This window comes from Grus americana, chromosome 15 (assembly GCF_028858705.1).
Source record: "Grus americana isolate bGruAme1 chromosome 15, bGruAme1.mat, whole genome shotgun sequence".
Lineage (NCBI taxonomy): Eukaryota > Metazoa > Chordata > Aves > Gruiformes > Gruidae > Grus > Grus americana.
Genome location: NC_072866.1, coordinates 2,566,348 through 2,587,658, shown reverse-complemented (window position 1 = coordinate 2,587,658; position 21,311 = coordinate 2,566,348). Strand labels below are relative to the sequence as shown.

The 21,311-nt window shown below is 40.1% G+C and overlaps 1 protein-coding gene across 6 annotated transcripts in view; it reads right to left on the bottom strand.

Moving 5' to 3' along the window:
• The window catches only part of CREBBP (CREB binding protein), a 97,465-nt gene that overhangs the window by 13,653 nt on the left and 62,501 nt on the right, over positions 1 to 21,311 (bottom strand). For 3 of the 6 annotated variants that reach the window (XM_054842511.1, XM_054842509.1, XM_054842513.1), the window contains 11 exons: positions 20,423 to 20,842; positions 19,609 to 19,788; positions 19,193 to 19,379; positions 13,616 to 13,734; positions 13,244 to 13,483; positions 12,661 to 12,749; positions 7,318 to 7,398; positions 6,502 to 6,558; positions 5,157 to 5,234; positions 4,590 to 4,657; positions 355 to 505 (listed from right to left, as the gene is read on the bottom strand). In XM_054842511.1, the coding sequence (XP_054698486.1) occupies positions 355 to 505; positions 4,590 to 4,657; positions 5,157 to 5,234; positions 6,502 to 6,558; positions 7,318 to 7,398; positions 12,661 to 12,749; positions 13,244 to 13,483; positions 13,616 to 13,734; positions 19,193 to 19,379; positions 19,609 to 19,788; positions 20,423 to 20,842 (1,670 nt within the window). The remainder of the gene's footprint in view (positions 1 to 354; positions 506 to 4,589; positions 4,658 to 5,156; positions 5,235 to 6,501; positions 6,559 to 7,317; positions 7,399 to 12,660; positions 12,750 to 13,243; positions 13,484 to 13,615; positions 13,735 to 19,192; positions 19,380 to 19,608; positions 19,789 to 20,422; positions 20,843 to 21,311) is intronic. The other 3 variants (XM_054842510.1, XM_054842512.1, XM_054842514.1) reach the window with 2 other exon arrangements.

The following is a 21,311-nucleotide window of genomic DNA, read 5'->3' as shown; positions in this document are numbered from 1 at the left end:
ACAGAATCTCAGCAACTGTTCCACACTAAACTATGAATTCTGTAATGCTAACCAAAACACGGTCAGACTCTCTCTCAAGATTTAGTAATACGAAGTCATAGTGTTACAACCAAAACCAGGATGTCCCCGCTACCCCCCCACATAGTCAAAATACAATTGTCACCTCCTCCGAGTTCATTCACTGCATACTGCTTTTTTTACCTTTCATAATCTTACTCATACCTCAGTTTCAAAAATGTGCAAAGGGATTAAGGTGCAAATCGGCACAGTTTTGCAACATTTATGTAGGGAGACATCAAAATAAATTAAAAAAAAAATCAAAATAAAAATTGCATTGTAATTAATAGAACTAACCTGGATTTCATTCCTGGTTTAACTTCTACTGTCTTATCTGAACTTGCTACTACTCTGACAAAGACCTCTCCAGCTTCAGGATGATTCTGTCGCCGCAAAAATTTGTTTACTCTGTCTTCCAAATGGTTTCCTAAACGTGTAGTCTGTAGCCCTAGAAATGAAGGGGGAGAACATGACAACGGAAACATTAATACTGAAGAAATCACTGTTAAGTTCAGGATGTTACCATGCTTGTAAGCTCTTTCAGCTTCCTTCTCTGTATAGAAGTGGGCTTTTTCCCCTTTGTTTTACCTCCACATGAAAATCTGATGTTTTTATTTAGACAGCCAAAATTAAAAAAGCAAAACCATCCATGTTTTTACCCAAGCCTTAAGTGTTCATACCCTAATGTAGAAGCTAAAACCACTATAGTGGGAAAATTACTTAGTAAGTGAACTAACAAAGGCGGCTTTACATAGCATTTTTACATTTGCAGGCTTATTTTATGAACACTGCAAATGTTTTCTCCTAACAAAACCACTATCTGGCTGTTTGACAGAGATTACATCACTTTATAGATCTGGCTCCATGCCACACCTTTTCAAGCAAAGCAAAGCAAATCAACAGAAATGAAAAGCCTTTTGACTTCAATGGAGATTTCATTGCTCTTTCTTTTCAAGAGAGCTTTTAGATTGAACAGTTACAGTAATCTGCACATAAAGCTTAAATAGTTCTTGCGCAGTGATAGAGGTCTTTAAAAGTTCAAGTCCACATATTGTCCAGATCCCCCCTCTCAGTCTTTACATTTACAATTAGCTTTTGTGGGGATAGCTGGTTTTGTGGATTTACAGGATGTGATGGTTTTCAAATAAATCCACAACAAATTACAGAAATTAAGATGAAGATTTTTGGTTTAAATTAAGAAAACAGCAGTGGCATACTGTTTTGACTTGAAGATTTATGACTATTTCTTTTATGCCTGCTGTGCTTATTTTACCAACTAGTATATCTACTTCAATTTTATGGTCTATCCTTTTCCAAGGTGATGGTGCAATCTACAGATGTTCGTTTTACTAAAATGCATTTAATTTTCAGTTCTCCGTTGCTTCCGTTTTTCAGTTGTTATTTGGCTGTTGACACCAGGCTGTTGGTTCTTCTTCCTGACTACTGAGCTTGCATACAGAATGCTGCAGTGAAATATCTAAGCTAAAAATTATTTTAGGCTCCGATACTGGGGAAAAAAGCCACATATACTCAGAGGAAGATCTCACTGAGGGATTTATATACTTAAAAAGTTTTATTTTATAATCAGTTTATAGAAATCGCCAAACATGGCAACCTTGTTTGACATCTTTTACTCTGTCCCCTTGTCCCAGTGAGATTCTGAGGTTGAAACCAGCACAACACAGTCTAAATACCATTTACCTGGAGCCAATAATTCAATTTAAAGGCAGGTTAAAGTAAAAATACACTATGCCCTTTACCAATTCCAATGCACTGGCCTTTCCCAGTGTTTCCCAGCCCAATAAAATATATTGGGCTTTCCATATATAAAAGAAGGGGGATGATTTTAAAGGAAATTCAAAGAATTTTAAAGAAAATTAACAAATACTTTCTGAGGAAATAACTTTTTTTTGTTGATTTCTCCAAACACAAACAGAAGAAAAAAAAAGAAACAGCTCTGTTTCAGCTAATGAGTTGGTACATTTTTAGAAAGCCATTTTATTTAACTCTACTGTCTTGTTGTGTTTTCATTTTATCATCTTTCCAATGCTAAGCAACCAAAGGATATCTGCTTCCTTCCTTATGCTGCAATGCATTAAGACTTGAAAAACAAACAAAAAAAGACCAGATAGGAAGATAAAAGAAATAGACAGCATTAAGATTACATGCACTGTAAGGAAAGGATCTACAAGCTGTGTATTTTGATATATTAGAACATGCAAATTCTTTTAGAAAGCAACTGGATTTTGGTTCTTGGACACTTCTAACATATATACTTCCAATAAAAGCTCAGGTCTCAACGAAAACTGCAGCGTAAACTCAAAAAAAGGCATCCAAACTGGTAACAACAGCGAAGGCTTTCAGGTCGCTTGAGTACAGCAGCTTTGTTGCAGTAGCAACAGCCAGACATTTGTTACTGGATGAGGAATTGGGCGGATAGGAAGAAAGTCAGACTTCTGGCTTACTGTGACTTTTTGTCAGGAAACTACTTTGGGTGACTTATTTGTCAGGATATCTTTTGTCTTTGAGTGTCTCTGCATTAGCTAGTGGTTAAGTAATATTTGTAGATTTTCTTAGTAAGAAAAAGACTTCCAAAGTTAGGAATTTCACAGCATAATCCAGCTGTACACTGGTTTATAGGTTATATTTGGCATGCAATCAGTCAGCTTTGTGCAACTTACTTGCGATGTGGTTAAGATAACCAATTTTACTTAATATACATTAGGAATATGAATATTACCACAACAGGAGAGCAATAACTTGCTGAGGGACATGTTATCTTGATTATTAGCAGTTGTGCCAGCATGCTTGAGAGAGCATAGAAATACTCTAAGTCGGTCAGTAAAGGTTTTTATGGGGAAGGAGAGAGAGAGGAGAGGAAACATGTTCATATTTCAAACTTTCATTGCCCACGTTTGATTTTAGGTCAGTAAGACCAAGGTTTTTGACAACAAACAGGCTTTCTTTCCCCATTCTTGTGTTTCCTTAACAGTGCTCTAGTGGAAAACTGATCTCAAGAGCAGAGCCCACCAGTGGATTACAGCTGGCAGCAGGACTCAAATCATCATGGGGAAAAAGAATACGAGATAGCCAAACAGCAGGGAAAGGAGAAGGAAAAGGGGATCAATGGAAAGGGGGGAGGGGGGGGGGGGAAGCACCATCGTTTCCCAGTCCAGATCCCCAAAGAACAGAATGGTTACCTTAAACTAAATGATGGTTACTCAAACCTTAAGTAACGTCACAGGACAACTTCAGACACCCAAGGAATCACATACTTATTTAAGACAATTTACATTGATATATGCTGTTAAGGCAGCATATAATAGAAGAAACATCTATTTAAAATGGTTATTTAAAACTACATTTTTATTTCACGGTTTTATTAATGTTCTCTTACAATTTTAATCTGTCTTTAAGGAAACTAATTTTAAGCTTTTTAACAAACCCGTCTTGCATGCGTCAGGTTACTCCAGAGACCGTTTTGATTACTGTAACCTAATACGTCTCATACAGCATTATCATCTCCAAATTATCCCCCTTCAAATCTCTTATTACGCAATCAACCACACACAAAGTTATCAAGAAGTTATGTTTAATGTAAAACCACTCTTTTAATACAATTTGGAAGATTCAGGCTTGGAGTATGACAAGGTAATGCCCAGAACTTCCAAGGACCAAAGAAGAAGAAGAAGGGAGGAATCAAGTGTACCTGCAAGTTCCAGTTATTCAAGTGTCTGAATCACCCTCTTGGTTTCTACACCCACTTACTACTCCATGCTCCTGATGCTGCATTGCCAATGCTAGCCACTACTCTTCCCCCCCCACTCCAAACATGGAGGAGTAAAAGTTATCAAATAACGTTCTCCAATGTTAAGTGCATGCAAAGAACGCCTGTGTAAGGTTTTACTAAGGAGACGGAGACAACTTGACCTGGCAACTTTTGGCACTCTTGCGAGCGCACATTTCAAGAGGATTATGACAATGGTTATTTCCAAGAAAATCTAGACATGTAGTACAACTGGTTACTTATTCCGGCAGACAGTTTTTACACTACAGTCCACTCTAGAAGCAAGAAAAGCTCTTAAAATACATTAGCACTTGGCACCACCACAGTACACCTGAAATGCAGTACAACTTGTTACTACATGTTATTTGAAGGGCACCGAGGTGACAGTAAATTACTTCAGTTTCAATGCTACACGGAAACACATCTAAATATAGCCAGTAAAGTGCATGCAGCCTTATGTTTCCCCTCTTCTGTTTCCCCCCTCTTTTGTTTTTTACATCTTAGAAAAATAAGGACATAGATGCCAAATACCTCAAGCAGCATTAAGACTGACCACACACACATAACGAGCAGGTCTTTACAATGTTGATTAAAATTCTGACAGCTACTAAAGCCTTGGGCTACACTACCCTCCATTTTGCAAATGTTCCACACTATCGTGACAGTTGAAAGCTTCAATCAAAAAGCTATTAGGGGTGGCAGGGAGAAGATGAAAGTTGAAGATAAAAATAGAAATATCACTCACTCTTAGCACTGAATTTGTTTTCTTTGCGTGTTCTACCAGTTTTCTTCAGACAATTATCACAGACAAACCTGTTGAGAAAAAAAAATTGCCAAAAACTTAGTGTAAACCCATTATTGGCTAGCTTAAGCCCAATGTTTGAACCCATAATTTAAATGTCAGAGTACAAAATATTTTTCCCTGGATTTGAACACTTTGTATCTCTCCATTTTTGAGGGACTTAAAGCCTTTATGAGCTGGTTTAATTCTGCCAAGCAGTTACACCTACATTTGTGTTCTGTAGTATACAAACTTACCTCCAACCAGCTTCCATTGTTTAGTAGTTAGAAAGAAACCACAGAAATCTGAGTATCTGAACAATTGGTTTCATGCACATTTTCATCTGAATATACTGAAATTAGACCCCAAACACCAAAAAAATGTACTTTATTTAGAACTGCTTTATCCTTTTGTACTCAGTTCTTAAAAGGCAGTGACTACATACTAAAGAGCAAAGGCAGAAAGTCTTCATTATATAAACCACATTGGTCTTATTATACAAGGGGTAAAAAAACCTAACAAACATCTTACCCTGAAGGCCAAATAATATCATAATGTAATACACAAATCTGGTGCATCTTCCGACCACACTCTTTGCAGTCAACAAACCTGAGAAGAAAAAACAGCAGCCAATCACTTTTGTTGTTAGGCAAGTAATTTTCCAGAATTCAGCAACAAAGAAGGACTTTCCAACCCTCTGTTAAGAACTGAATCAACTTCAGCAGTCCTGATTTATGTGTCAATTTTTAAAAAATAACCTCTTTAGAATTCAGATATACAGCCATCAATCTCAAGTGCAAATATATATATAAATTGTAAAAGGTACTAGCTTAAAAATGAGAAATGGTTTGTCACACACAACTTCTGGATCTTTTCTATCCTTTTCTAAGCAGAGTTCCGAGTTTTCCCAGCTTCACGGAATTCTGCTCAACAATACCTCCACAGATTTAATTTTCAATTGTTGCAACAACCACAAGCTGACTAAATGGTTGCTCAACTTACTGTAAAAACTAGTCATTCGTGAATCACTGTGCCAAGAAAACATGTATTAGCCTGTCTTCGCCTGCATGGGTCTGCTGTAGGTTTGGGGTTTTTTTGGTCAAAATAGTATGCCAGAATTCTTTTTTGGATGGGAAAATCGTTAGAGGTTTTCCCAGTCAAGACTGCAACGTTGGTTATGAAGCCAAACACTTTGGGGGTCTATCTCAGCAGTCTGCCCTTAAAGGTCTGGGGGAGGAGCTCGATTTAGTATTTGCAAAAGATGAGAAAAGGAATCGAGATGTTTTGTGTATCAAACTGCCAGACAACAGAGTAGTAGTAAGAGAAATTCTCGTTTCAGCTAGGTAAGGACAGTAGGAAAAGTAGCATAGTGCTACTAAAGAAATGTTCAAGTTGGGTTTTACTGAACCTCCTGAGGGTAATAAACACAAGGGAGGAAGATGGCTCTTTCTGTGGGCTAAGCACTCAGGTGAAGACAAAAATCATGTTTTAGAAGCCTAGCTGAACCAGAAGAGTAAACTGCTGAGCTCCCCCATAGGTACTTGGGGCTCAGCGTGAAAGGCTCTCTACGACGGAGAGCCATTTTCAGGCAGTCGCGTGATGCCTCGCAGAACACACCTCAGGAATTACCAAAAAATTCCCCATAACTAGAAACTGCCATTAAAACAGGCTCACATTTTCCTCTTGGATATCAGTGGTCAACATCAAGTTCGTATGTTGTGCTATGAACTCTAGAGAAAGATTCTGCAGCCTGTTTGGGCAGAGCTGGGGGAAGAAGGAAGACTTCTTTATTCACTGCCTGATTTCTGAAGTGCTGGCTAAAGGACAAGTGGAAGTGATGAGATTATCTTAATAAACACAACAGCCTGGTACTTACGGCTCTGGATCTAGTGTATCATTTTTCTTCTTTTCAAATTGATCCTTAGAGATGGTTCTAGAGACAAAGAGTTAATATGAAAACTCAGTAGCACCTTTGTATCAGAGTCTGAGACAATATCATGCTTTTCTGAATTGCAGCAAATGAGCAAACCTCAAGTCTGAAGAAAGCGTATCGGTATTTATTTTCTATTCAGAGAAAGCAATTCAGTTCATTTTATTTTAAGCTACAGAAAATATTTTCCCATTTCACTTTCTGTGTAAATTAAAAGCAAAATAAGAAATACTCAAATATACCCCTAAGTTTAAAATCATAAAGAACAAGGGAAGCTATCGTCAGTAAATCAGCCACCTTCCAAAACAGCTCGTAATCCTCAAATCTTAGAGTATCCTATTTTCTGGCCAGGTCAAAGACAAGCCATTGGTTTCATAAAGAAAAGCTGTGCTTTAAAAGGTGATACATCAGGATTAGCCAAAGTCTTTCAATTGAAAAGATAATGGATTAGTGACATTTATTGACACAGCTTCCATTCCCCCCACCCTCCAACCACGTTATTTAGTGTCTGCCCTCCCTGCAACCAGCCTATGGGCAGCTCTTGAGTAGCGCAGCCGGACACAAATGATGTCGTTGGGCAGACTAGTAGTAGACCCAACACAGTAACAACTGTTAATCATCTGTTACTGTAAAACTCTGCTATTAGTAAGTAAGCAGGCATTTCCCCATGAACACCACCACGGGTTTTTACTATCAAATCAGGACGACACATCATCCCTCCTCTTTAAAAAGGCGACATGCAGAAGAAAGGAAGTGACTTACGTTTGAGGCTGGGAAGGGTCATCACCCAGGGTGACATTCTCCCCCTGGATTTCAGTGAAACACTTCTCACAGAAGTGATACCTGTCAGCAAGAAGGCCATATTTGGGTGAACTGGTCCAGCACAACATACAGCCACCCAAGCACGGAGCCACCAACCAGAGCAGGGCAGATCACCACGACGAAAGGGGGGGCGTTGTTGGTTGATTGATGGGTCAAGTGAGGACAATGAGGAGGAACAGAGGGGAGGGCAGGATTAGAGAACAGGGGAGGGAACAAACAGCACAGACGTAAGAGGTAAGACGCAAACACCAAGACAACACAGAGCAGAAAGCCAAGGCAAAGCACAGATTAGCATTCGGTCTCATTTTATACATTACTAACAAGTTGTTGGGCGTCAAATTTAAAATTTAGGGAGGATTAATGAAGTAGCTACCAAGCGCTACGTTTGTATAGACTTCAAATTTTAAGAATTTGGATTTGATTTGCATTACTTTGGGAAAAAATTCTCTTTGATTCCAGGCTTGCGACTGATCGAGTTTCCATTGGGTAAAAAACCAGCCTGTCAAAAAGCTTTAAGAACACATTTATTATGGATTTAAGTAATTAGAAAATATGTTGAAAGCATTTACTGATTGTCAGTAAAAACTGTAAAAGCAGAAACACTTGGTACTGAAAAAAAATCTGTAAAAATATTAAATTCGAAAGTTATTTGACTATAAGACTCAATGTGACCAATTGCTCAGCCAATATTATTCAATATAAATGAAACCAAATCCATACTCTAGACAAACATTTAACAGAAATGCAATTATGGGTCAGAGTTTCCAGCCATTTATCTATATCAGTACAATATATGTATATATGTGAACAACATTAAATATTGTACATACATACAATATATTTATCAGGTACATTAAAGATGTGGAATTAAGCTTTACAAATCGAATATGAGGCTAGGTACAATTTTTGGCCACCAGACCAAGAGCCAAATCCAAGTTATACTCAGCAAAAGCAATACTCCAGTTTAACAAACCAAGCTGAGTAAATTGGAATACAACTCTATGAAAATACAATCTGCATTTGAAAAAAAAAAATAAAGTCTAAGTTAAACAGATTTTAGGTGGGTTTTTTTGGTGGGTTTTTTTTTTTCTGTTTCAGATGAACTGGAACCAAAGTTGTCAGGGTCATCAAAAAAAAAAAAAAAAAAAAGAGGCTAAATGTTTGGAAAGGATATGAATTCACACATGAACAAAGGTAACAAAGAGAGGCCACAGCTGTAAAATGCAGAAAGGCCACAAAGGATCATCAAAATAAAGGAGCTTTATGGAGGATCAAGAGTGAGAGAGTATAAGCAGCAATGGCAGCACAGTAAAACGCAGTTTTAGTACTCAAACACTAGAACCATAAGAGTGGTAAGTATAAAAAGGCATCAAACGAGACTCAATGTCACAATGAACCAACAACTCAAGGGATGGAGATTAATAAATATGGCAGCTTGCCCCTTCAAACACATACTCATACACTTAAACTACTGTAACCCAGGTGACACATCTCCGAGGCTGTGCTTTCCTGGAGACAACAAAAGCCATTTCTAGGCGCTTATTGAAATGCATGGATCAGAATTTCCTCCTGCGACACGCACCGGCCATCACGTCACCGCTAGACATTTCCTACGTGTTCGTGAAACACAGCGCAAGCGAGCAGGAGCGGGTCCTTCAGCAGCGCCCGATCAATTGGGGAAGGCCATTCTGCAGAGCAATCTGCGTCCTCCCCGGGCTGGAGCCGGGTCCGCGTTACCACAGCATAATTTACAAGAGCCTGAAAACTTCTGCAACCTCTGCCAGCTGGCTCAGGCTTCAAGAGCTACTCTGCTAGCCAAGAACCACTTAAATGCAGCAGCACACTGAATACTCCCTCTGCTGTGGGACTGACACAGAGGAAAAAGGTGTATTTTATTCTAGTTAATATAGCCCATACTGACATATCCACATAATCATCCTACCAGCAGGGCAGCTGCAACTTTGATAGCAACCACGTGAGCTAAAACGCCGTGCTCCCTGCCCAGAGGGCTGCTTGCCAGCCTACCACAAGTTAAACTGCAAGTGACTTCTCTTCTCCTGGGTCAGTCCAACTAGGATTAAACACCCTCCCTCCCAAGGAAAACCAGGGCTTTTGGAGCTGATAATGCAACAGAACAAGGCCAGGAGAAAAAAAAAAAAAAAATCTTCCATTAATTTGTAATCATTGGGAATGATAAACATATTATGGTTATTACAGAGCAGTATTACAAGAGAATTTCAGGAGCGGATAGTCACACTGCACATCTCATTTACACTGACTTCACTTGCCCCTTACCCCATACCCCTAAATTGATACAGGATTGTCTAACAATTTTTTTTTAAAAAAACCTAAACATAACCGGTTCAGAATTTTATATCCTTTCACACATTGTCCATGTCCTTTTTTCCTATGATGTACTTCTGTAAGTTTTTCCTCAATTAAAACACCCCCCTAATTATTTTCCTTACTAACAGGTTAAGAGTCAGACTGGGAAGGACAGAAACACAGGACCACCCAAACACAGGAGAGTGTGTAGCCAGAAAAATCCATGGTCAAGGCTCCTATTAATACTTTGCTACATTTAAACAATCCCAGAAAAGGTTAATTCTGATCCATTTTCAGAATAATTTATGGGCTTTCAAAGCACTCATGAAACTGAGCAACGAGGCTGCCTTCGATATTGGCTTTAAGTGGCACCGCAGAAACCTAACTAGCTCCACCAGCCCCAATATTTCAGCCTCTGTTCACGCTGCGGCCGTGGGAAGCTCAGTCTTGCGGGGTTAAACACATGCTCCAGTGATCAGTGGATCCGAAGGGGAGCAGAGGATTTCATAAGCTGCAGAACCGAAGCCTAATGCTAGCAAGAGTCAAGCCTTAATCCATGATATTAAAATGAGGAAATAAAAATTGAAATACAGTGAAAGTGAATCACCTAAAGATCATGAACGTTCGTCCATAAAGTGACCAAGGTGAAACAATAGCTAGAACTTATTATGAATATGGACCCTCAGAAACAGAGACTTGCTTGTAACTCATTGACTTTTACGTGTCACTACAAATGTTCAACATAACCCATAGAAAGCGTACAATCAATAGTCTAGTTATAACAGTCATAGAAAATCCAAAGAATGTACTTATTGAACACATCAGAAATGAAAAGCTTTTCAAATGCAGACTGTTCAGGTGACTGATTCCTGTTTATCAAAGATTAACACTATGACCAAAGTCCAGAAAATGCTCAATCTCTGCATTAACAGTTGAATTTCCAACTGTAGTTAAGTGCATTCGAAGGAAATTCTAGATGAGTAACGATGCTAGTACCGAGATGAATCACTTTTCTCAACTGGATATCCACACATTAAGTATATTTTCTGAACACTTAATCTAAACTTCTGCCTTATTTATGGAAGCCAAACAGTTCTATATGGGGATAATTAACTTTTAATCATTGAACTGTAGTGCCAGAGTTCATTTATTCAATAGTGACTAAATATTCTTAGCTGTAATCTAGTTATGCAATACACTGGACTTTAAGTACATCCAATTTTGTCTGTTCCATAAATCGAAAAAGAATGTTTGACCAATTAAGGATCTGCTGGAACCACAGAATTTGTTTTTCACTAATTTACTACTTGGTTAAGAAAAATCTCAGATTTGAAGATCACTGTCAAAGGAAACAGTTAATTTGACTGTTCCAGAGCAATACAGCTGGATGAACAGAAATCTACACCTACTTCTGTTCTGCTACTGACACTTGGACAACCCACCTTCCTTTTATTACTACTCTTAGACTAAACCCGATGTAAATAGACTATCACATTTATAACAGGTAGAAAATTGAAATACTGCATCACTGAGTCCAGAGCAACCCACTGCCCCATCAACCCTGTCCATCTTGCTAGCAACCAACACTTCCTTCCACTGAGTAACTCAAATGATTTAATACCAACTTCAATAGGAAAGGTATAACTGAAAGAAAACGTCCCCATCTTCAATTATTTTTGAAGATGCTCTTCTTTTCAAATACAGTACTACCTGGATACCTAATATGGAAAATATTTGTAATTCCACCACAGAGTTGGTATTTAAGGGTTATTTTTTTCCCCACTTCCAGTACTGAAGTACTATCTCTTTAAATGCATTTTAATTGCTTTATTTCTCTCCAGACTGACTTTATTCAGAGTTCCCAGCAGCTGTATAAAACCTTTTATGAGAGTTTGTGAATTTACATTCCTCCGCGTCAATACTATCTGCCTCACAAAGGCCACCTAAGACCCAACATACAACACAGGACGACACATTTTCACCTCCCACACCGTGCTGCTCCAGCTAGGTGGTACACAACAGTCGCACCATCTTACAGCACGCTCGGTGACGTAGGGATGGCCCCACGAGAGACTAAATGCAAGCACCGACTGTCTGAATTAGTTCTGTAACTTCAGCCAGACAAGAGCCCGCTGCGCACTTCGAAGTTGGCAAGACTTAGAGACTGCCAAGCCTCTGGAAAGCAATTCATAACTTTGTTTTAGAGAGGGAAAAGGAAGTTTGTCTTAGCCCATTTACATTTTGGGGTTTTTTTTGGGGGGGGGGGGGGGGGGGGGGGATGACCAACATCTAAGAAACCAAAAAAGCCAAGTTCTAAGTTTGCTTTGTTATTATAGCACTGTTGATTTAAGAATTAAATGGAAAATTAATATTCTAACAATTGTTTAATAATCATACAAACACCAAATCCTAGTATTAATTAAAAAAATAACAGAAACTATAGCTTTCATAGCTTCTCATGGAGTCTGGGTAGTTTTCAATGCTAATTCAAATAGAATTAAGTACTAACTAGGAAGACAGAAAGTAAGTCTTGCAATCAGTCACTGTACCCTTTAATTTGAAGATTCTGACACTAACTTGAAAACAAACCTGCATATTTTTACAATTCTCCCAGAACAAGCTAAGATCATTTCTCGGTGCCTTTTTGAAGTTCTGCCCTTCTCCCTCCAGCAAGCCCTGCTACTCATTTTGTGGAAGACACAGACAACTTCACTTCCACCCAAGTGGTGCGTGGTGCAACCTAGCTAATGGCAAGCACTTAAGTACAGTGTGTATCAAGTGCAGGAAACTTAAGGGTCACCTGCAAGAGGACAGCATGCAAAGATACAAAAATAACTTTTTCCTGATGTAGTTGACAAAGGAAAGAAAAAGTTAATAATCCTCCTCCTCCATACATGCAGAGAACTCAAAGGATCACACTTCCTGAATAAGGGAAATAAACCAAAGTCGGGGACTTACCTATTCTGGTAACTGTAGTAGGCAGCATCGCGAGGAATAGTACACAACTGCTTGCCATAGCAGCACAAGGTCTGTGGAGAAAACTCATACTGCAAAACAACAGTGAGAAAAGAAGCTTTAAAATGTAATCTTAGGTTAATCAAGTATCTATTAGGCAAACCTGACGCTTACGGATATCATAATACATTGTTATGTTTAACACTCACTTCCAAGCTATTGTAAATATAATTGTAATTTGAGAGCTGTGCTATTAACAACTATATGAGCTTAAAGAGCTGACTCTCTAACCACCTACTTTGTTCCAATGAACGTGGGAAGCAAGCAAAGCATTTTAATATCGCTTATGACCAAAAACCGTGTTCTCTGAGGGAGAAAAATACAACAATAATAATAGAATAGCAGCAAGAAGGATGCTATCTACCTTTTTTAGCTCTTAGCACACTTATAATAAAGCCAAACTTACAGCAACCCTTTCATTCAATATTTCAATTTTTAAAAAAAAGAGTATACAAAGCTCATGTTTTATCTGATTAATCAAGCTAAGCTCTTCAGAAGAATACAACTCCATTCCTGGAATACATACCTTGCGCCCACAACAGTAGCCAAGTGATTGCATAACAGGATCAATTTCTTGTTCAAACACCTCTGCGAGTTTAGTGCAAAACTTATAGACCCTGGAAGTCTTGCGATTGTAAAGCCAGGCGTTGTTAAACATTAGCCACACATCGTCCACATACTGCCAAGGTTCTTGGTACTGCCCAGTATCCAATTTACGTTTAATAGTTGAAAGATCCATAGGATTCTTCACAATGTCGAAGTAGTCCTTCAAACACACACAAAACCCTTTATTTTTAGATGTCAACTGTTCATACTATGTTGTACAAAAAAGATGAAATGTTTATATCAACAAAGACAAAGCACAAAAACATTTAAGATTTTTTTCAAGCCAACTCACCGGAATCCCTAAAAGCTGGGGATCCACAGGCTGTCTAAAAGGTAGAGACTCTGGGTCCTGCCGGTACAAAGCTTCAAGGGTAGGCATGAGAGCCTGGCGCAGCTCCTCCGGTTTGAAAACTGTTAAGTCAAGTCAGAAAGGTTAGAAAATTTCCTTCCATGTTTCCTAACCTCTTGACTCCCCTAAAAGAACCAAAGAACTATGTTAACATAAAACTCTTAAGAGGGATTTCCTGATCTGCATAGCTGATTAGAGGCAAAACTTAAAATCGAGAGGCTACCGCACAGCTTTTATGTTTACTCAAATCACAGTAGGTGCTATTTCCAGACTAAGGAGATAGGAAAAACTGCAGCCCATAACAATACATATTCTAGAGCATAAAAAAGAAAAAAAAGAACTTATCCAGAACCAAATTAACTCAGTTGCTTCAACATGGATGAACCGTAGCTCTTCAGAGAAGAGACTAAGCGGATTTTCCCCTCCCTCCCTTCTAACCTTGTTTGCTATTTCCAAGCCAAGACTCTTGTAGCAAAAATCACAGTAGTGGACAGGGCCGAAGAGCCAGCTCTACAAAGAGCAACCAGATGTCTTGATAGCTGGCACAGAAATTTTCTGGTCATAGTGTACAAACAGTCCTGGTCTGATGGACTGTTAATTGATTTTGAAAGTGTTAATACTTCCAGATTTATATGCATCATTACAACCACTTGGCAACAGTGGCATGGCAACAGCCATGTTTCTTTCAATAGTGGATGACAAGGACAAGAAAGGCAATGCATTTTCTGAAAAATAATGATAACTTGGAGAGCTCTTTGAACATCTCAGCAGTGTAATTACATTTATTTCCTTAGGAACAGGATCTTTAAATAGGGAGGAATGCCTATTATTGAGGGGGGGAAAAAAAAGACAACTAGGGAGAGCAGGATGGCATCTAATATTTATCTACCTGGCTGAAACGAGAACAATACCAATAAAAGGGAGCGATTAGGAGTTCTGTTGAAAGCACTTAAAGTAACAGGGTTACAGTGACCCCTTTGAGGTTGATGATTGCTTTTGCCACTCAAATGGTATTTTGGTCGAGACATAAATTCCTGTTTGGGACTTCCAGTTAAAAATCTATGATTTTTAAAAAGTTCTCTTTTTTTCCCTTTTTCATTTAGGTGATATTTCTGAGGTGAAGTCTCTTCATCTCAACTACGCTCACCAAAATTATACACAAAAACATAAAGGAAAACAAGAAATTAAGGTGACACTACTCAAAAAATTTCTGAAGCGTTAAGTTCTCAAATGTTATAGCCATTTGTGGATGCTGCAGCTCTTGGAAATTGTTAGCCAGGAAAACTGTACTTGCAAAGGGAAGCTGTAAGACAGCTTGAGTGCACTGCCTCTACCTGGAGAGAGGATTGCTGCTCATGTATATAACAGGCAAGATACCATCCAAGTCACCTAAATCATGGCGAAGGACTAAGTAAGGTGCCAGAAGGGCTTCTGCAAGGGCTTGCCTTACAGATACGTGTCCTGGCTTCAGCTGAGAGGGTTGATTTTCTTCATAGTAGCTAGTGTGGGGATATGTTTTGGATTTGTGCTGGAGACAGCATTGATAATATAGAGATGTTTTTGTTCTGTGGACCTGCTGTTGAGCAGCGTTTACATGGGGCCACGGCCTTTTCTGCTTCTCGCACTGCCCTGCCAGCGGGATGGCTGGGGGTGCACAAGAAGCTGGGAGGAGACACAGACAGGACAGGTGACCCAAACTGACCAAAGGGATATTCCATACCATATGACATCATGCTCAGTTTATAAGGAGCTCGGGGGAAGGGGGGAAGGGGGCGGCGGTGTTCAGAGCGATGGCGTTTGTCTTCCCAAGTAACCGTTACGCATGACAGAGCCCTGCTTTCCTGGAGATGGCTGAACACCTGCCCGCCCATGGGAAGTGGGGAATGAATTTCTTGCTTTGCTTTGCTTGTGCGCACGGCTTTTGCTTTACCTATTAAACTGTCTTTATCCCAACCCACGAGTTTTCTCACTTTACCTTTTCCAATTCTCTCCCCCCATCCCGATGGGGGGGGGGGAGTGAGCGAGCGGCTGCGTGGTGCTCAGCTGCCGGCTGGGGTAAAACCACGACAATACATCAAGATCTCATGCTGCTACTACTGAACTCAGACTAGCCAGAGTAAAACCAAGATGAGCCAAGGAGGCCTTCGTTTGTTCTTACGATAACAAATTCAACTTAATGATCATTTAGCTGTTACCTGATAAAAAAAGCTGGAGAGGGACTGTTTACAAAGGCATGGAGTGACAGGACAAGGGGGAATGGCCTGAAGCTGAAGGAGGGGAGATGGAGATGGGGCTCCGGTTACCCGGACTAGTGGAGGGTGTCCCTGCCCATGGCAGGGGGTTGGAACTAGATGGGCTTTGAGGTCCCTTCCAAACCAGTCTGTGATTCTATGAAAATGGCAAATCTCTTTCATATTTATTGATACTATATATGTAGGCACCTTCCTATGAAAGGAGCCCCACCACATACTCTCAAGATTTCATAAACAACTACTAAATTATATTACGGAATTCTCAAGAACAGAAGGAAATACTAAATTCCATTCATGAGAAAAAGTATTCTCTATTGCTTCTGGAATCATTTTGCTCTGGCTCAGGTACTTCATAACCCAATAATCCAAATTATTTCGTTTAATGGGACTTAAAGGTCAAAAATCACCTTTCAACAATCTATTGTGGCCACCTGCTTGACAACCCTCTCCCTCTTTCCCACAATTAAATGCTCTCGGTTCTCCTCCAGTAGCAAGATCTTTGTAAGGAACTGGCATCCAGTTATCCCATTTTGTCTTGGATGTGTGGGTGGTAATAAGAAAATGGGATCTTTGCTTGAATCATGATGACATGTTATTTGCCAGAGAAGAGTATAATGCCACCTTTTTAAATTTGTATTTCTTTCAAATAGAGGAAATTCTGCTTATGATTACTAAGGAGAAAATTCGTAAAGGAAGACGAAGACATGTTCAAAACAATAAGGACAATACACCTGAATACCAACCCCCCAAACCAAGGCCTTGCAGGTTTTGCTTTATTGTGTCTTATAAAGAAGGGAAGAAACCGGTAAAACTAATCTTGAAGGTCATCAAACTGTAAGGCAGCCATCTACAACAAGGAGACAAGAGCTACCCAAACGAGTATTCACTGTTTCTTTTGAGAAGACTGCAAGAGAAGAGGCAAGGAAACAAACCCCGTCCTTTTTTGCTTACATTAGATTCACAGAAAAAAAGCAAAATCAAACCAAACCCTGAATTTGGAAGGGTTTGGTTGCCCTCATTTACAAAGGCAAAACCTTAATGAGGAAGAAAAGTTTGCTGAAGAGGTGTCTGCAATTCTCCAAAAAAGCTAAACTACAAAAATTCAGGTGTGGATGAACTGAGCAGACCTGTATCTTGGCAGTATTATCTCGGTCTGTTCTCTAGCCCATACAGTATTTGCCATCCCTGAAGTTAGGTTACAGCCTAGCAATATCAGGCGAGCACAGCCAGGCCGATGGTCTTCAGTACACCTGGATGCCTGGTACAAATAGATGAGATTCCAACTCCACAACGTAAACCACTTATACCCCGAGAAACACCTCTTCAGGGTCCAGATGAATCTTTTCCAACATTAAGGCATCAGGCTACAACTTGCTAAGTTATCTTACAGCATACACTTCTAACCGTGAGCCTTCCCCTTCGCAGTTGCAGCAGGTACCACTACGTCCCAGGTCACTGTGGGGTGTGCCTCAGGAATCTGGCCACATGGGAAGGAAGGAGAGTTCCCAATACTTTTGTAACCCATGAAAAACTCCAGATGAGTCTCATAAGTAGTTTTAAAATATCATATAACCCTTAAGCACACTTCACAGTATTTGCTCTTGAATACCTCTTGGTTTATTTAGCATTTTAATACAAATGCTCTATTAAATCTGGACAAACTACTTGGTGAGAAAATGTCACCATTTAAAATTGTGTATGCTCTTCTACCTGCCAACGCTGCACATTATAATACACAGTTACTTAATAGACAATATTTCTAAGATAAAATTGTGTTACTAAATGAGGTACTGGAAATACGTAGTAACCAGACTGAATCAGCAGGACACAGCCCAGCTTCCCTGGACTAATTCTGCAAGAACCTTCCTCTTTAAACCACTCGCCTCGATTTACTTGCAAGTGCACCCCCTCTAACAAGCAGCAATGATTCTTTCCACTGGGAATATAACTGGTTTATAAATGCTAATAAGCCTTCCACTCGCTGTGTTACATTTTGTTTGAAACATGCTCTGCCAGGCAGTTCTGCAGCGCACTATCATTTGGCTGGCCCACTGTGCTGCAAACTGAAAATACCATCTTCAGGAAAAGGTGGTTTATGGTGTTTTATAAGAAAAGATTATGTTTAGGAATTAAATGCAACCCAAAGCATATACAGGAGATCAAGATTCAAGCTGCATAAACTTCAAAACTTTATGATTCCTTGATCACATTCTGGAAAGCACACACCCATAATGTTCTCCTCATGTGGTTATATGCAGTTTCCTTTGCAAGAGAAGAACAGAAAGGTAGTGAAATGGATCATCACTTTTCCTTTTTTGACAGTTGCAGCATATCGAAAGCTTGCCTTTGGTCAAAAACTAAAAACTAACCACAGAAAACATCATCTCAAAAAAGCAGATGCTAAGAGACCAAGGTCTCTAAACACCTATGATTTTTGAGTCCAAAAACTTATCTTGCAGGCTCCCCACAAAGCCTGCACTACTAGTGCAGTCATTTATTTTGTCAGTTTTAAGAATCTTATTCATTTATTTCTTATTAACCCAAGGCATGCAATCATTTATATATGTCCATTCAAGATCTGTAATGACATCAAGTTTCCTTTTGGAAAAATACACAGTACAGATAGTCACACCTCAATCTATGCTAACACTGTAGATTCACCTAAGAGACTACTGACCTATGTCTGAGGAGAAAGCTTTCAAATGAACACCACACTGAAAACTACACAGGACTGTAAAAAAAAGTTTACGTCTATTGCAGCAGTCCAGCCTTGGAGGAACACAGATTCAGGAAAGGAGTTCGAGCACTTAATTCTCAGAGAAGCGAAGGCTAAAAATCAGTATGAAGGTGGTGTGTGCAGCCTCCGACGGACCAGCAAAGCAATAGATATTCTTGGTTACTGAGAGCACTCTTATGTACACTGAGCTCCCTTGAAAGAGCACTGGCCAAGGTGCACAGGGAGAGATTTATGTATACAATTTCTCCAGCAGTCACTGCCTTGGTCCTTCTGGGCAGAAACTGGAAGCTGCGAGAAGACTGCTGGGATCAAGACCACAATGACATGCTTTTCTCACCTGTGATTCATGTAACATGAAAGGAATCCTACTTTCAAAAATAAATTACACAGAGTATTGATCTCTTAGAGCTCCATGTGCTGGAACACACGTGCAAAACAGACCTTCCAGCAGGAACTGAGACTGTAGAAAACAGTCTAGTAATGCTAGTAAAAGCAAAGTACACAAGAAAAACTCTGTTTTCATGCACATACTTTTTTTGCGGGGTTGAGATGGCGAAGTGGATTGCGAAGTGGTTCCATTAGTGCCGCTCTCCTCTTCCTCTTTAGCATCTACTTTGATTTCAGGCTTCTTTTCTTCTATTTCCATTGGCTCCTGTTTTAGTTCCGTTCCATCTGTTTCTTCTTTTGTTTGTGAAGATCCTTGTAAATCCTCCTCCACCTTAAGAAAGGATGCAACAAGATGTACCATTACATCTATGACCCAACCTTGAGTCATCAAAATATTAGTTTGAGATTGTCAAAGCACTCTCCATCCATGGCTTTCCTCAGGACAGTTACTTTCCAGTAACTACCCTCCTCTTGCCCCTTAGCTCACCAATTCAGACACATCATTAAGTGCTTTTATATCTATCACTGCTTTCAGTTAAGCTGTATAGAATCTCATTTACCTCAGTCTTAGCTTCCACTTGTGTCTCACTAGTCTCTGGCTCAGTTTCTTCAGTTTTAACTTCTGATTTGCTTTCTAGCATTGGTGCATCTGGTCCTAGTTGCTGGGAATTCGTATCAGCACTAGCAACTGAGGCAGGGGTGGGGACCCTGTTATCAATACTAGCTGCTGCCTGGGATAGCTGTTGTAAAAACAGTACAAAAGAAAGACACTGCATATATAGAAATATTTTCCTTTACTAAAAATGAACAGCACAAAAGAGACATGAGATGATATTCTAAGACAGTGCAGAACATGGATACAGGAGCTCACTGTAGCCAAGTTTCGATATAACACATTTAATAACTCTGCTTTACAGAGGAGAAGCCAAGGAAGAATTCTGCCCCAAAAAGGCTTCTTTCGCAGAGAAAACACCTGCCCAGTAAAACACTATACATTCCTTGACATGTGCATTCATCCTGACTAAAGCTTAAAAGAAAAAATTTATGCAAATTTCATGATCAAAGACGACCGATTCTGATTAAGGCCAAATATAGCATTAGGCCTGTTATGTCTCATCTTTCTGCACACTGCTGCCATTTTTACTTTGAGCAGTTCAAAGTCATTCAGTACACCCCCCTCCTTCAAACAATGCTGAGAACATCTGAATACACACACACACACTTTCACACATCTACATACTGAACCCTTTGGTCTAAGGTAGAAGCTACTATCGACAACTATGGGCTCTATACATGCACGACATGGTGCTATATGTAGGGAGAACGCTTGTGGAATGCCACTACACAAGAAAAATGCAACTAGCTGGTACTTACTGGAGTGCCGGGTGGCTGCGCCTGCACAGATGTTGGTTGTTGCTGAGATGGCTGCGGGGTTGGCACAGACTGGGGTTGAACTGGGGTCTGAGGTTGTGGTGTGACTTGAGCCTGTGCCGCAGTCTGCCCTGTAGGTGTGCTTTGTGTCTGTGTTGCATTTGGAACAGAACCCGGCGTCGGTGTGGGTGTTTGTCCTGAAGATGAGACCGGTGTCGATGGCTGAGCGGGTGCTGCCGGCTGAGGAGGAGTCATTCCAGTCGGCGTTTGGTGCTGAATAGGTGGCATCCCAGCAGCAGTGGACACAGGAGGTGTCGTCTGATGTAGAGGCGGCTGGGTCACAGGCGGACACGGTAACTGCCCACTCTGGGGTCCTAGCATGTTCATGGAGTTGGGAAGAGCAGCACTGGGAACCTGCCCCTGCTAGAGAGAGAGATTGGCTTGCAGACATGCAACTCCCAAAACTCTGGGAATCACGCTTCTCCTTTAAATCACAGCACCCAAGTCCTCTCTAAAAGTACACTGTAGGTCGAAACAGGAGAGGAGCTACAAATAAATGCTGCTATTGCAAATTACTATGCTCCGATTCTCTCATAGTTTTCATCAGCTCTTAGTCAAACGCCCTACTCCTAGACCTCGATGTCATCTTACATTAGCTCTACTGGCACAGAGAGGGAATCCTCACGATCTCCGAGTAACACAAACTCACGGGCAGACAATTTCTAAACCATGCCATTAGCTGGGCAAAGGTCAGACTCTGCATACAAAATGGTTTCGAGCAAATACACATTTTAGGCCAGGAGTCTAGAGCAGCCCTGCTTTAGAAGACAGCTCAACACATTTAATGCCTGGCCCACTGCACAGTGCAAGGCTTAAAAGTGGTTGAGTTTTT